Raw genomic sequence first — 16,260 nt, 5'->3', positions numbered from 1 at the left:
GTTGTTGTTGTTGTTGTAAATCGAAATAAAAACGTACATTTCGTTTTGCATCACAATGTGAAAGAATCTAAAGAAAGAAAAATACGAACACTTGCACAGCGTCGACCACTCGAAAGATAACAATCTGAAAATATATTCACAGAGGTGAGAGCCCCATGACGGCCGCCCCATCACAACCGGCCCCAGCATGCGATTCACCTTTTTTTTTTCTGGCGACAATAACCCCAAGTGTCTGGATACTGGACTCTGAGGAAGCTAAAAAAAAAGTAAGAATTTCTTGACAGACGTGTATAAACTGACTATAGGTGCCCACAAGTATAGTTAGATATATGCAACGCGCTAGTGGCGGGGGGGAATTCATACAGTATTATTATTATTATTTATACATATACACACACTAAGAAGTTCTTCCCCCCTTCTTCTTCTTCTTGAACTTGGCTGTGCTCTGGCCTTTCACATTTTTCGGCGGTTGATGGAAAAACGCGTCAACGCTGTTATTGTCAGCGGAGGGGCTGTTTTCGCGGAGGCAGGTGTTGTCCTATTATAGGCGCGTAGATATAGCATAAAAATAATACAATACGGCGAGAAAAAGAGGACCTTCTAGCCTTCTACCTCTCTCTAGCTGGCTTTATTATTATTCTCTCTCGCGCTACGGGCTCCGATCATCGGGCGAAGGTGACAGCACATCGTTGTGTGGGTTTGTTGGGCCCTTTTTCTCTCGTCGGTCCAGATCTATACCCGCCCGAGTTTGTATGTATACTTTCCATCGCTACCCGCGGCGAGGCTTATAAAATTCCCTCTGTGTGTTATTTGTTTGAATGGATTCAACTCGGCCTGGCACTCTTCTCTATAGTGTCGACTCGCCATTGTACCTCGCCAGTTCGCTCCGTCACGATGCGGCCTATAAGGGGGATGGGGGGGAGGAACAAGAAGGAGCAACTTGCTGGCATTTGCTCAGGTATATAGGACATTGAGATCAGGTGAAAAAGAAAGAAAAGAAAAAAAGCAAAAAAGCAAAATGGAATATAGTATAGACCACTTTTGGTATTATTATTTATTTTCTTTGACGCTCTATGGTGTGTGTAGTGTACACAGTGACAGTTTTCCCCCCCAAAACGCATAGAGAGCATTATCGATGACGTCAGGCAATTGATGGATCTATCGCCCTCGTTACACACACACTCGGACCTGCTCCGGACCTGGAAATATGTATGTGTATCATCAATAAAAAAAGATCGGAGAGAAGAGAATATGGTACGTAGTACAGTATCAGTGTAAAAGGGAATGATGTGTTCTGATCTGATGGTTTTCTTTCTGCTGTTGTTAGACTTTGGGAATAAAAAAAGAAGAAGAAAATAGAAAATAGAAAAGAAAAGAAAGAAAACACACCCCCACCGTGCTGGACGTCGGATGATGGATCTCCCTTTTTGCCTATAAGCCTCTCCCATCCGCGCGGAGAAGTCGAGAAAGAAAAAAAAAAAGGACAGGGCCTCTTACAGACATTACGACTTACACCCAAGAATATGTGTACAAGAGACTGAGTGGGAGAGAACTAACAAACGGAGAAAGCTCACGTCTTGTTATCATCCAATCAGGAAGGGAGCGGGGGTTGCCCCCGCTAACAATGCACAAGCGATTAACATCTTTTGTTTCGTCGTTTTTTTTTTTGTGTTCGGTGGGGTTCTCCAGCAGATATGTATTTCTGTTGACGCAACTCCGGAATTGTGTAAAGCGCTATGCCTATACCGACCACTTGGTTTTTCCTATACGGTGGGAAAGAAACGAAAACAGTTACATGAAAACAACAGCGACGCAAACCCACCAATTTTGACGTCCATTTTCATTCTCCCCCCGATAAAAAGAAAACTAATGGATCTATATAACTCCTATACATGTAGGAAAAAAATGAAAAAAACAAATCTGAAAAACAAGTCTTAGAAACAGATCTCTCTGCGCTGTGTGCTGGCGACATAATATATTCAATTCCATTAAAAGATAGATCGTATGTCAAACTGCTGTTGAACCACCACCACCACCAAGAAAAAAGAGGAGGATCAATATTGACTCTTGAAAACGTCCATATCCAAAAAGGGATTATTTTGTCGGGTTGTAGTCTCTCTAGCTGTATGCACCGGATGGTCAATATTGGAAGAGGGCACGCTCTGAATCATATGAGCGGCTCAGCCCAAACGTCAACCGCCTCTAAACATCACTAGAAGTGATTTTCAATGTTGGACATTTTTTTTATTTCTTTTCTTCCCTTTTTCTTTTTTTTATTTTATTTTGAAAGCAAATCCACCGGAAATGGTCGTGAGTCAGGTGCATATTTTTTTTTCTTATTTTCCCCTCTTCTTCTTCTTTCTCTCTCTCTCCCCCCATACCTGACACATCGAGGAAACATGCAGAGCAGAGAGACCAGCAGAGAGTCTAAAAAATCTCTAATACACCCTCTTCGACTTATACTATTGCAGATGTCTTTAACAGGGGAGGGACAAAACTATAAGGAAAAGAAAGAAAAAGTCAGTCCTATACATAACGGGGGCGCGCGCTCCGGTCAGTTCTTCTTCCTTTTATTTTTGAAAAATGACTCACCTTTTGTTAGATGTGACGCACCATCATCTCGAAGCCTAGCTCTTCCTTCCTATATGTTTGACTGTTGCTTATCTTTGTTTCCTCTTGTTTGAAAATCTCCGTTTTCTCCGTGATCACGAATTTTCAATGAGTCACCTCTCCCCCCTCGTCGTAATGACTCAATTGAATAATGAGCTCAGCTGACGGTGAAAAGCGGCCGTTTATTTCCTCATCGAGAGCCAAGAAAACGAAACGTTTTTTTTGGGGGGGTTCTATACTTGATATCTTCTGTACTTTGTGTACAGTGTATTATATACGTACATATAATTAAACCGCGACCAAAACAATATAACCACTAAGATTTTCAAGCTGTTTTTCTGAAAGTACAATTGAAGATGTTTTTTTTGTGTTGGTTGTTGTTGTTGTTGTTGTTGTTACCCTTTTTTTACTGCTGCGTCTTATGTTACGTATCCGCGCGCCCATTTCCGGTGTTGGGCTTGTTGTATCGAGGCTGTGTGTGTGTGTATATAATTTCGTGTTGGAGATGGAAATGATGATGGGCTACCACAAAGTGATAAATCGTTTCTGTACTATATTATGCAGCGCTTGGAAATTTTCGAGCTATTATAGAATAGAACTACACGATCATTAAAGTCTGGCCGGTAGTATAGACCTTCACTTGCATTTTCCTATCCGTCATCATCCTTTTTTTTCTTCTTCTTCTTGTTGAAAAGAAGTGAAAAAAAACCGCTATTTCAAATGTTTTTCGACCGCATTCGAAATGAGGTACCAGTCCGAGTAATAAAATACGATAAACTTTTTCCTTAACGTAAATAATAATAGAAAACTAAAATTCGTATTATTGAATGTAGATCGTGTCAATGGAGCAATCTTATAGGTTGGTCATTCTCCCAAAAGCGGTAACACGCCTTCTCTATCTCTAAATATGGTAATCAGCAATTGCAGGATGACCTCAACTTCCATTTCGCGTGTTGAGCAGCTTCCCCCTCTCACTGTGATGGCCTACATTCAATTTTGCGCAAAATCCCAGTTGGCATTCAGGCCGACAATAGGCGCGCTTATTTTATGGTCTACGTATTTCGTTATAAGAAGAAGAAAAAAAATTATATGATGTCACAGCGTCTTTTTATTCCGCCGTAGTTTCGCTCGGGAGTCCGGCGGACAAAATAAACCTGTTTGAAAGTTCATCGTCCGCAGCCTGTTGCGCAAAATAATTGTTCCCTCGAGGTGTATATAATTCTCAACGTCGTGGTGTTCTAAGAAATTGTGAGCAAGTAGTTTTGTTTTATGGCTTGATTTGCGTATTGAGCTAGGCAAAGTCAAATCACGTTTGACATTTGATTTGACTTTTCTCTTCTTATTTTAATTCAACATTAAAAGGCGGGATGATCATTCCACGCCACCTTTTGGTGGACTGGTCAACGCAATACAAATCCACATTCGGTGTCCAAAAAGTAAACAGAAAGAAATATCCTTCGGGGTGAAAGAAAGGCTAAAGAAATTACAGTTTTCCTATTACTATAGCTAACTTAACATCAATCAATCAACGCTTCCTGCTCTATTATGGAAGAAGGCCCTGTGACCTAGAATGGAGATTTGTTGGAAACACCCCAGAAATGTCTCACGTATACGAAGGCGGGTGGATGACGAAGGAAAAGTGAAATTTGCCGGATGAGTTCTTTTTACAAACATGGTCTTGCATGTAGCGTTGAATCCGTGTGGAAAGCTGCTTTCTCCTCCCGTTTGATGACCTTCTTTCTCTCATTCTACGATATACCTAGACTCAACTGCGTTTCTCCTTTCATTCCATGTGTGTTTCTCTGGCGAGCGTGATCTTTCCTCTTGCCCAGCTGCTGATTCAGTTCTCCCCCCCCCCCCCCCCCAAAGAAAATCATGTGGCGCTTCGTTCAAATTTCAGTTGTTGGCCTAGCGTTTCTTCTTCCTTGTGTTTTGACCAAATCGATCAGCGCCGTCGACAAGCCGGACCTGCCCGACGCCAATTTACTCTTGGCGGAATTCTACCACACCATGGAGGCCGCTGTCAACCATCTCGTCGTATCCCGCGACATGCACAAACTCGTGCGGGAGAGGAGACAGCTCAGCAACTTTGGCGGTGGTAATTTCGGTCAAGGAGGACTCGGAGGGCTCGGAGGCTTCGGCCAGCAGGGCGGCGGAGGAGCGGCCAACTTATTCACGCAATCGGGGCCCACGGGCGACCTCCTGAGCGGGTTGAGTAATGTAGCTAATTTGGCTAGTTTGGGTTCACTCACTTCGGACTCTGCATCCGGAATACCACCTGTCTTGTAAATATGATACTCTCGACACATTTGACTTTCGAACTGTGCTTATAACCAAATACGCATTATTATACCAATGAAATTCTTGTTTGTCGAAAAAAAAGTGAGAGCATTGTCCTAACTCCTATAACAAACTGGCTTGTAATTTTTTTATAGGCGAAATTTTCAATTTCCTCATCATGATGGAATTTGAAAACTTTTTGAAAACGAAAACGCAACGAATGCACTTTGCGTTTGGCGTGCGAATAGGCTACATGGCCAACAGGTAAAACCGAAATCATTATTCTGATAAGACGAACGAACGATTCATCTGGATTTTATTCGACAGAGGTCTGTTCAATCGCACCAGCGCTCTCGTTCCTCCGACCGTATTTCCCGCTCTGAATGAAAACGCGCAAGGTGCTTTAAATCTCTCCCATCCGAGCACCTTCAGATCTATCTTGGGGTAAGATTTTTTTAATTTGTGCATTTGGTTGTATCGCGAGTGGTTGATGAATGACTGTTGTTTTCTTTTTATTTAGCGTTTTGCAATTGATGCGCTTTCAAGAATTTGGAGCCTATGGGCCTATCGAAGCGGCTTTGTGGGGCGTTGCACATCGTGATAACACAAGATGCCGTGATCAATTTTCCAAGTGCCCATCGACTGCCGAAGCCTTCATTACGGAACTCAACTCTACCCCAGGTACAGTGCCAATAAACCTACAGCCTTATCCAATAAGAAAATGAGAATTGAGACCATTAATTAATTAAATCAAAACGATAATTAAAGGTGGTCTTCAGAGCATGCTGACAACTTCCTTACAAGCTATCCGCGATACTTTACCGGGTATTTGGATTTCGACATAATTTGTCAGAAATTTAAAAAAAACTTTATTTCATCAATTATTACAGATGGAGCATCTAGTGCGCCCGAGACGGCAGCCAGCGTTGCGGATATCGGAAGTTCTTTAAGCAATTTTGGACAGCAAGCAGGAGGAGGATTGGGATTGTTATCTGGATTAGGTGGATTAGGCGGATTCGGTGGCAACCAGCAATTTCTCAATCCCTCTGGTTCACAATTTGGCAACAACCAGCAACTTTTGAACGGTGCACAGTTCGGCGGCAATCAACAATTTCTCAATCCTTCTGGCTTTTTGGCGGCAATCAACAACTTCTGAATGGTGTAGCTGCACAATTCGGTGGAAACCAACAATTCGCCAATCCTTCACTTTCGCAATTCGGTGGAGGTCAACAATTTTTGAATCCTTCTGCAGCTCAATTCGGGAATCTGGGCTCAAACTTCGCTTCCACGAATTTTGGACAGCAAGGAGCAGGAGGAGGATTGGGATCGTTTGGCAACCAACAACAGTTTCTCGATTCTTCGCAATTGGGGGGAAATCAACAGTTTACCGGTAGTGCCGGTTCGCAGCAATTCAGCGGTCTGGGCTCCAACTTCGCTTCCACTGGAGTTAGCAATTTTAATCTGGGCTTTGGATCCGGACTCAACGGCGCAAACGGGCTGAACAGCTTGGGTGGCTTTGGCGGAGTAAATGGCCTTTCTGGGCTCAGTGGAGGTTCCCAGTTTGCTGGCCAAGGCTTCCAGCAAGGAAGCTTTGGAGGATTCAATGGATTATCAGGAAATTTTCGCTCCGGAGCGGATGACGACAAAAAATCCAATAATAAAAAGAAATGGACATGGGGTTGATTTGATACATTCGTGACATAATTTATCATATGCAGGACGTATGAAATTTCATCTTGTATTCCATTCGTTTATTAATATAAAACGAAGCTGAGTATTGGATTTCATATTTTGTTCCTTTTTTTTTCAAATTGAAGCATGCCATGACATCTAGTAGCAGTAAATATTAATATTGGAACAAAAAATAAATGTAAAAATACGCATAAATTACTTGTAGTTACTCTTGTTAATAAAAAGGGTATTTTGTTATTAAGAAGTAAATATTTTACCAGCAATTTTAATCTGAAAGAAAATCCGTTCAGGTTGATGGAAAAGTCAAATGACAAAATGGAGTTTGTGAGGTAGCGAAATGTATTTAATAAATTAACAATTGATACGGAATACTAATATTTTCGACACAATTGTGCACATATAAATGCTAACAACTGTCTGGATCGTCCATTTTACGTTCAAGATCGTTCAAGATAGTGATTGTGTATTTTATCATCATCGCATGACATTTTGATTAACTCTTAACACATCTCAACTTGAACTCAGCATATCAATAATATCCCATTTTCAAACTTGGCTGTGAAAACCAAAGTTGAGTTAGCATTCTATACTGCCATACACCTGTGCTGGCTTGATTAACATCGATTAACATTTATGGAAAATGAGAAAACACAGAAATGTCGTCACTGCTCATTATTTAAATTTTTGTGTACCGGCTCTAACATTGGTTGCATAATAACTCTTTCCTTAACTATTTCGGTCAAGTGCACAACGCCTTGTCATCGACGGGTGAATTTCTTTATTGGTTTTTAGTTGACCGTCATCGATTGAGATTTTCTTATTTACAAATATGGGTAGTTTGCTTTTTAATGTAAGTTATAGATTATGAACTTGTTAACAGACTGCACGATGTATCTTGTTATTTATTATTTATCTTCATTTAACATTTTCCTTTAGTGTTTCAGGAATTGAAGCATTTTTAGTTTCATTGTCGTGCTAGAATGGCATATTTAAAAAGTTTTATTATAATTACTACTTGATAGAACACCGAAAAGATATCTTAGTCGAGCTTTGCAATTAAAATAAACCAAAAATCCTCTTATATAGAATAAGTTGATTGGATACATGTTTATACCGCAAATGTCGATAAACTATACGGTAATCGTTGACAATTGGGTGCAATAGTCCTAAATTTAATCAGACAACCGCTTTTATCGTACTCATGAGCGATTTGGATTTAGGGAGGTGGTCAATATTTAATTACTATCGATATTTAAAAATTATCCAATACCCCGTGTTTCGCACCACCACTGAACTAAAATTAATTTTCTTTTCTGGCATTCTCCCCTTTTGATGAACTCTTCAGCAATTTTCGAGATTCAACTATTAAGGGTTGTTGATTTCATACACATTATTACTTTTATCTTAACTGTGGTGGGGGCTCTGTTGAGACAAACTATTATTTACTAAAATATTCATGATCCGTTCAGCGGTTGTCGAGCGCCAAAAGAACGTCTCAATAAGAAAATCTCAATTCATGAATGTGCTGAGCTTCATACCAAAATTCTGATAAGTGATCTCATGAACTGTGGCCAACCTTCCCTGTACGCGATAATATAAGCTAAATTTATGTGTAGCAGTTAACATCCTCGTTTATTTAAGGTAACGAAAGATGTTTTATTCGCCATCTTAGTTGAGAACGAAGCATCTATTTAGTTTGGACTGTGACATCCCTTTCATTTGTGTTCCGAAAATTGTCCACGATTCCAATGGTATTGAATTAAATTCGTACCCCTCTCTCACGACAGGGGACTATTTATTCATTAGTTTCGTACTCTTCATGGACATTTTTCAATGTTCATTCCAAATATAATTAAAATAGGACTATATAATTATGCTCTACTAATAGCACGGTAATGAAACTGATACGCTTCAAATCCTTAATCACTCAAGGATAAACGTCCAATGACGATAAAGGGAAATTACAAGACGAATCGTGCGGTCAGTTAACAAGCTCACATTCCATAACTTACATCTAATTAAACTACCGATATTTGTCGATAAAAAAGTCTCAATCGATGTAAGTTAATTAAAAACCAATAAAGAAACTCGGTCGTCGTTGAAAAGGTTGCACCCTTAACCGAAACAATTCAGGAAATAGTTATTAGCAAATGACAGAGACTGCGCCCATGGTATATCACAAAGTTTAAGTAATGAGCTGTGACGACATTTACGTCGTTTATCATTAGCCCTAACTGTTTTACACGTCAGCACAGTTTTATGAACGTGTAGAGATGGTATAAATAATCAGTTTTCACCATCACGTTTGATAAGGAGAAAAATGTTCATATTCTGAGCTCGGAGTCAATCAGAAAATGTTGATGAAAATGAAAACTGCGAGACGATTTGACAACCACCATATCCTTGGCGACAGGTGAAAGCGATTAAGATAGTAAGAATAAAGACGCCGTTATCGCTCAATCGTGCGTTATTATTTCTTCCTATAACTGACCAGCCTACCAGTCACCAACCTACCAGACAAAATAAAAACTGTCTTAATAAAAAATTGATATCGTTCGTAATTTGGTCACTATAAAAACGGTTGCGCGAAAGATTCGTAAAACATGAGTAAGTATAAAAGTTACCCATATTTAATATTAATGTTTAAATATTTTTACTGTTTTGTCAACTATAGCGTCGTGCTCCTGTTGGGTGTTGTATCGTTGATGGCTTGGTCGACCGCTGGTGTAACGATGTTTCGGTTGCGGAAACCAAACCACAACGCCGCCGCCTTCCTACACAACTTACGCAACGACCAGTGCTTGCACCGAGGTCTTCAAGTAATACACCACTAAAGCACTGGAGTTTTATACCACAACTTACGATGACCCGAGCCACTACACTGATGCCCTGAATTATTACTCTGGCCCGAGTTACTACACCACCAAGGTGACGGAGCAGGACTACGCATGCTGCCCCATCCTACTACACTGAGGCTCCCGCTGATACCTTTCCTTTTGCTGATAATTGCATGATGTGAGAAAATATTGAGTGCTATATAAACTTACAAATAATTGATCTTGCAAAATACAACAAATTATTTTCTAACTCATTTTGTTTTACACTTCAATAATATTTATTCTTTTTATAAATTTTTGCTATCATTAAAATTTAAAGTTCCACAATCAATATTTTTCTAAAATGCAAAGTTCACACGACTGCTATTTCTGCTAAGACCAGAGTTTTGTTTTTGAAAAAAAATTCTCCTTACTCTTAGTTTTAACACTGAGTCCACCACTCAATGAGGCCAAAATTGGGGGTTTTGGGGGTTTACAATTTTCGGAAAAGGGTGACGAAGGCATCGCAGTCAGTCCCCGTATAAACCATTTTGTGCAGAATTTTACGGAAAACACAATGGTGAAATCCGTAATGTTCTAGCTAGCATAGTTTATAAGTTATTAAATGAAAACTAAGGGACCCCCCCTGAAATTGTAGCGTTTTTACTGATTTTTGGGCAAACCAGACCTTTAATAAAAAATATAATTTTTTTAGAATGAAAGATTTTGCCCCCCTCCAGATACATCTCGCCCCGTTTTTATTTTAAACGGTTATTAGCAGAGATATTGGCAATTGAAAATCTTGAAAATTTTTCGTCATTTTCTGAAGATTTTCGCCATTGACAGACTTCATTTCGCCACGCCATCTAGCGGCCGATTTTCAAAAAGGCAAGGGAGATCTACTATTCTTCTGGCCATAAATTTTTTTTTTCGAACTCCAACTATCGATAGCCAACCAAGCCCAGCTTTTTACATCGATTCCATTCTTTTCTCAATTATTCAATCATTCAATCAATCAAAAATTAATGGCTTGGTGGTGATTAGCACAGCCGCTATCCGCTAGAAGGGGCTGCACTCCAAGCGGATGTGTTACTCACTAATGCAAAACACTTGGAAAATATGCAAAATTAGGGCCTAGAATATCGGTTATAACTTCTAAACGAATGTCCCCTTTGGAGGAATACGAATGATGGTGATAGAATGATTATTTATCTATCGAATGAACCCAAAAGGGGATTTTTATGTGCTAAGATGTCATGAAAATACTGTTTTTAAAAAAACCCATTTTCCCATAAGCGGCTGTGTTAAATACGGAAACACTTTTTCGCGCGGAAAAAAATGGGTTTTACGTTTAATTTTTATTAAATACTAAATCTCTTGATAACTGCACCAAAAATTGGGTACTTATAGAATGAAAAATTTTCTAACATTTAATATTTTTTTAAATGGTTTATTTCAACAAGAAAGGATATTTACACGGTAAATAAAATTTCAAATCACGATTTATACATGTTCTACACGATATTTTTAACTAGTATTTTAAAAATAACTACATTTTTATAGTAAAACAGTGCTCACGAACAAAAATACAGTTAATAATTTGTTTGGGGTTAACCCACTTTTTGGGCACAATTTGACTATACTATTGACACTTCGACAGCCACTAGATTCCTGTTCCAAATGACTGAACGCAACGGCTGGATTGCTTGCTTCGAGACAGCACGCAGAAGCTCAATTTAATTCGACATGCCTTTCGGCTTTCACTAGCTGGCACGAAATGAATCAAATGAGCATGAACACCAGATTACTCCAGGCAGCTTTCCCTATGACACAAATACAAACAGTTTTTAGTTAGCTTTTCAGACTTTTTAATTCTTTCAACATAAAAATCTATAATATTAACAGAAAGTGTTGTGAGTCAAGATAAAAAATTAAACTTACAATTTGCTGAAGAAAAGAATCATTTTCTGAAGAAAAGAATAATTTTCGTTCCTGTTGCACCGTCTCCGTTGCTGATGTTGCACGTATTCGGGACTGGCAGGTGACGACGATTGGAAGATGGTTGATGATTGGAAGGTCGTTGATGATGACGGATAGTAATGGACTTGATCTTCCAATGAGAGAGGGACGGCACCTGCGTGTAAAATCACCGAGAGCACCATTTGTTGAGAGTTAATCAGCAAATCAATTTCGTTTTTTTCTTCTTTCGTTGGTCGAGTTCAAATTCTGTTTCCCAACACCAATGGATTATTCTGTGGAGCGGAAATTTTTTGGCTCACTTGAGATTATTACAGAAATCAACCGTATATAACGAGAAACTGACCGAGTCAGAGACTTTAATTAAATTTCTTTTTGGTATAAGAGTAGAAGAGAACGTTCACTTGGAGCTAGTCCGCAACTGACTGTGGCTCGTCCCTCCTCCATGCGTTGGGGGTTTTATCCCCTACCGTGGAACACGGAGGAATGGGTAGCATGGCGGTGGCATCGTTGTCGTAGAGGGGAGGAGTCATCTATCCACCCCATCCCCAGATTGTAGTGCGTCATTTGGCCGCGAGGGCTGTGAGCGTTCTCTCCCCCCTTTTTTATTTTACGAAAAAGATCACGGGGAGGAGGGGCTTCAGCAGACAGGAGGAGAGGAAGCCATTCGACATGATCTCACATGATTCACCCCAAAACTAAAACTGTTATTAGACGCTTAATACCATTTAATTTTCAATTAGGTTATCTTTAAGGAAAACTAACCGAGAAGACGAATGAAAAACCCGTTAGCAAATCAATTCAGCATCTCGGCGACATTCCAACACCCGACAAATTTGCATAAGATTTAATATGAATGGCGGCAAGTGGAAAAAAAGAGGACGTGTGTTTTTCAAGGTTCGTATTTTTCTCACTCTCTCCCCTGCACCGATAGAACAAAAATCTTAAGGCCATTGAATCGTAACAGGAAAATTTCCAAAAAAAAAAACGAAGGTGAAATCAAACAAAAAAAGAAACTTAAAAAAAGGGGTGGTTGACTTATAATACGTGATGTCTTGTTTGTACTTGCCGACTGGTGTATCGAATGGCGTTCACCTTGACTCGCGTTTCTTTTTTTTTTTATTTTCACCATTTTCTTAGTCACCCAGAACCCCTTTTTTACAAATAAGAAAAAATCTCCTATTTTTTTATCATCATCGGCATTTCCGGGAGACAGACAGTTCGGAATTATTCATCTTTGTAAATTCGTTCGGGATTGAAAAGAGAGAGAAAAAAGGGTGACGATATGTGATTGCGTCATCCGACCAGCAGCCCAATAGTAACGTGATATTCTCTCTCTCTCTCTTTTTTAGTTTTGGTGTTTTTTGGCACGATGAGACATGACTTCCGCGCGGGATCACGTACACGTACGAGAAACGATTAGCCCGTGTCACGGATCGGACCCCTCTGCCAGACAAGTTAGAGCCGACAATCGATCGCCCAGTTGGTTGGGTAGGGAGAGATCCATCTCTTTTCGATTTCGTTGGACGTTTAGATTGGGAAATCAAAATGGCGCGTCGACGGTTAGCATCAGTAAAATAGAGCTCCAATGACATGCGGGAGTGAACAGCTTTAACGGCTCGTCTTCTTCTTCAAATGTCAAATCTTTTTTATTTATTTTTTTCTTATTCTTTGGTAGACATGACAGGATCTAAGCTTTCAACCTTGAATTATTCAACAAATAATACGATTCGTAATTTTACAACCCAAAAAGAAGAAGATGGGTTGATGACCTCATTTCTCTCGATGATGTCGATTGTTTTGTCAACATGGTAACAGCTAAAGAACTGCGACTCATTTCTTTTGTTTGTGTCTACTACAGGTCTACTACGCACTTGTGGAAAAAGGTTATTCCAGGTCAAATTGGGATGGCGCCCTTCTCGCCAGGGGGCGGTAGATATAGTACGTAGGTGGGTATACACTATACAGCAGTATACAGTAGGCTATACATTTCTCTGTGCTCTTTTGCCACCACTTATTCGGTAAAAGAAAAATCTCCCTTTTATATTTGTTGGTCAAATTGAGTCAGGGTGGAATAATTGTATTGAACTCTACTGAACCGTGGCTGCATGCCATTCTCTCTATGTGTATAGTGAATGTGTAATGACCTTGGTTCTAATTGGATCAAAAACCGTCCATCATCATCGGCTTATTCGACGGTCGGTGCTGGTGATGATGTTTGTGTCTAGTGTTAACGACCTCCCTATATACCCGTGTCCTATCAAATAACCCCTTTTTAAAAAATTAAGAAATCGGCGAATTATTTCAAGTATCGATTCTTAACTGATTTTCTTTTTCTTTTGACATTCACCGGGGGGTAAATAAATTTAATTTCAAATGTTTCAACAGGTCGGCGGTGTCTTCCAGTGTGAGCGCGTGTCCGGACGTGACAGTTGGATTTTTAACGTTCTGCTAAAAAACTCCTGAGGACTTCTCTGATCCCAATCAATGCTGATGGGATGATTCATGAAAACGGCGCGACAAAGTGTCGCGAGCTGGTGCGGACGGACTTTGTGTGTCTTGTACCGTTGACAGAAATAAAAAGAAATCGGGAGGGGGACTATACTGACGACAACCGTGTCGCTTTTCAAGTCCTACACAAAACTTTTTTTTTTTTTTGGCTTTCCCGCTCGACATGTTCGAAATGCGCAATAAATTCCTTCACGGCGGACTGACAAAGTCCCCAAAAGACTTTTCCAGTTTAGTTTTATGATAAATTCCAATTGGTTCTATGACTCAACGTGAACCGAATAACAAAAAGGAAAGTTTTAAATTTTTTTGAACTGTTTGTTGGGAAAGCTCCGTGACATTTCAAACATAATACGATAGCGCACACTCACACGTGTGTTTTGTGTGTGTGTGTGAAATATTAGACCGGTGTGTATACAATGTAGCCCATAAGCGTCCTTATGGGCTGTTGCGGTTGCGGAAGGAAGCGATTTGAAAGACAGGCCGACACATTCGATGAATTCACCAACTTTACGATATTACAAACAAAATGTCTGGACATGTGCAACTACAAAAAGAATGGGCCTTATCTTATTTTTTCAAATTAAACAAAAGTGTCGGCTGTGTTCCATACGCGGGCTCAAATCTTTTTATCGATCCCGTCGTTTTCCTTTTTTTCCTTTTTTGAATTCTTTACGACGACTGGATGCAATTCAAAGAAATAAGAAAAATCCTTAATGACTTGTGACGCGATCGCCCAGGAAATAGATGGACGAGACCGTGGGAAATGAACGGCAACGGAATTATTAGATCGAGGAACAACCGGCAGCCCAAAAAATAAAATGTTTAATCTACCACTGCTCAGCAGAGACCTCCAAAGTTTTTCACCTGGTGCCATTCATTATAACACTGCTACCTATCACATGCGCATAATAATCACTTCCTCTAGACATATCTTAACCTTATACACGGCAGTCATTTAGTCTCATTTTCTCCGAAAAAATTCTCATATTTTCCTTAAAGGTCGGATGCGCGTCCGACATTTCCTCCTTTCCATTAAGTCCATCTTCTCCCTTCGCTAATGACCTGCCAGCAGAGTCTGTTAGCTGACGACACATATATCCCCCCCCCCCCCCTACTACTACTAGTCGCTCGGGATTATTATCGTCAACCGAAAAGAAAAAGAGGCGCAGAGTTATTTGACTTGTGCGAGTCGAGCGCGAGCGAGAAAAGCTTTGGTGTAGTAATATATTTTCCAAGGGCGCGCTAGGCATGATCCGTCAAGCCTTGGGTATCGTCCGCAAGTCGACACGCTTTTCGGTCTTAAATCCCGCGTGAAAAATCACTGGGGCCATCGCCGGATGGCGAAGATTAAATATCACAAACAAGCAAGAAGAAAGAAAATATAAAAAAGAGGACGATATTTGAGTCTTAGACCAGTAAATAGACAGATGTGTGACTTTGATCCATCGCCAATTGGATTGTCTCTCTTCTGCCACATTTTATAAAGCCGGGCGCTGGATGTTGTACGTCTACCATATAGCCCCGGAGCTGCGGATGTATAGATTTGCTCCTCAAAGTCTCTCAGACTATACAGCGGCTTATAAACACATGTCAAGTCCATTTCTATCTCATTTTTTGTTGTTTGTTTGTTGTAGTATACAATGTCTGCGCTTGTTTATTCGCTTATACATTTTGTGTTGTACAGGCGACCACCAACAGTGGCAGATGGACTGCTATAATGCGCAAGTTGAACACAATAATAGAAAGAAGAAGAAAAAAAAAGTCGTGTTTTTTTTCCTCCTCTTTTGGGGGTTGGGTCGGGAGTAGTATGTAGGGGCGGGGGGAAGTTTTTACACGGCGGTCGGCGCGCATCATCCCCCTCCTGTTGTTATATCATAACAGATGATGATAATGGCGTTGTGTAATAAAAATAGAGAGAAAAAGAATCAGTTCAATGATAAGATTTTCTTTTTCTTTTTTGAGCCTTTATTTTTCTTGTATAAAAGAATTGGGCGTGGCTGGCTGATGAGGACGCTCACATCCGACTGATGTTGACAGATTGAAATTCGATTCGTTTTTAATGTGGAAAAAAAGGCTACTGGTCTTTTACCTGCTAATAATAAAAAAAAAAGAAGAAGAGACGCGCCGGATCGATTTATGTAAATGTGCGGATGTCATATATTATAATACAGCTGGGAAAAGTTAAATGATTGATTTTTGGTAAGATTACATAAAATAACAACCTATTTCGATTCTTCTTTTTTTTTCTCTCTATCTCCGTGGTTTTTTAGAAAAGAAAATCGACAAAAGAATAAAGGTGATGAAGAAGATTTACGATGAAACAGAGGAAGGAAGAAGGGGAAAGAATAGGCTGATGGCCGCTGCGACGCCATCT

General features: G+C 40.0%; 1 protein-coding gene across 1 annotated transcript; it reads left to right on the top strand.

Moving 5' to 3' along the window:
• The first annotated feature begins 5,059 nt into the window (after positions 1-5,059).
• LOC124311233 (uncharacterized PE-PGRS family protein PE_PGRS24-like) lies at positions 5,060-6,773 on the top strand. Its single transcript, XM_046775638.1, has 6 exons — positions 5,060-5,154; positions 5,218-5,334; positions 5,411-5,571; positions 5,659-5,715; positions 5,781-5,982; positions 6,021-6,773. Exons 1-6 carry the CDS (start codon positions 5,069-5,071, stop codon positions 6,571-6,573), a joined length of 1,176 nt encoding a protein of 391 aa, XP_046631594.1. The 5' UTR covers positions 5,060-5,068; the 3' UTR covers positions 6,574-6,773.
• Positions 6,774-16,260: the final 9,487 nt, after the last annotated feature.

This window comes from Daphnia pulicaria, chromosome 8 (assembly GCF_021234035.1).
Source record: "Daphnia pulicaria isolate SC F1-1A chromosome 8, SC_F0-13Bv2, whole genome shotgun sequence".
NCBI lineage: Eukaryota > Metazoa > Arthropoda > Branchiopoda > Diplostraca > Daphniidae > Daphnia > Daphnia pulicaria.
The sequence above is the reverse complement of the archived record's forward strand: the minus strand, read 5'-3'. Positions and strand labels throughout refer to the sequence as shown.

Coding starts and splice junctions, on each gene's coding strand:
- LOC124311233 (XM_046775638.1), top strand. CDS start 5,069: ATGATGGAATTTGAAAACTTTTTGAAAACGAAAACGCAACGAATGCAC. Junction 5,155..5,217: donor ATAGGCTACATGGCCAACAG/GTAAAACCGAAA, acceptor TTTATTCGACAG/AGGTCTGTTCAATCGCACCA. Junction 5,716..5,780: donor TATCCGCGATACTTTACCGG/GTATTTGGATTT, acceptor CAATTATTACAG/ATGGAGCATCTAGTGCGCCC.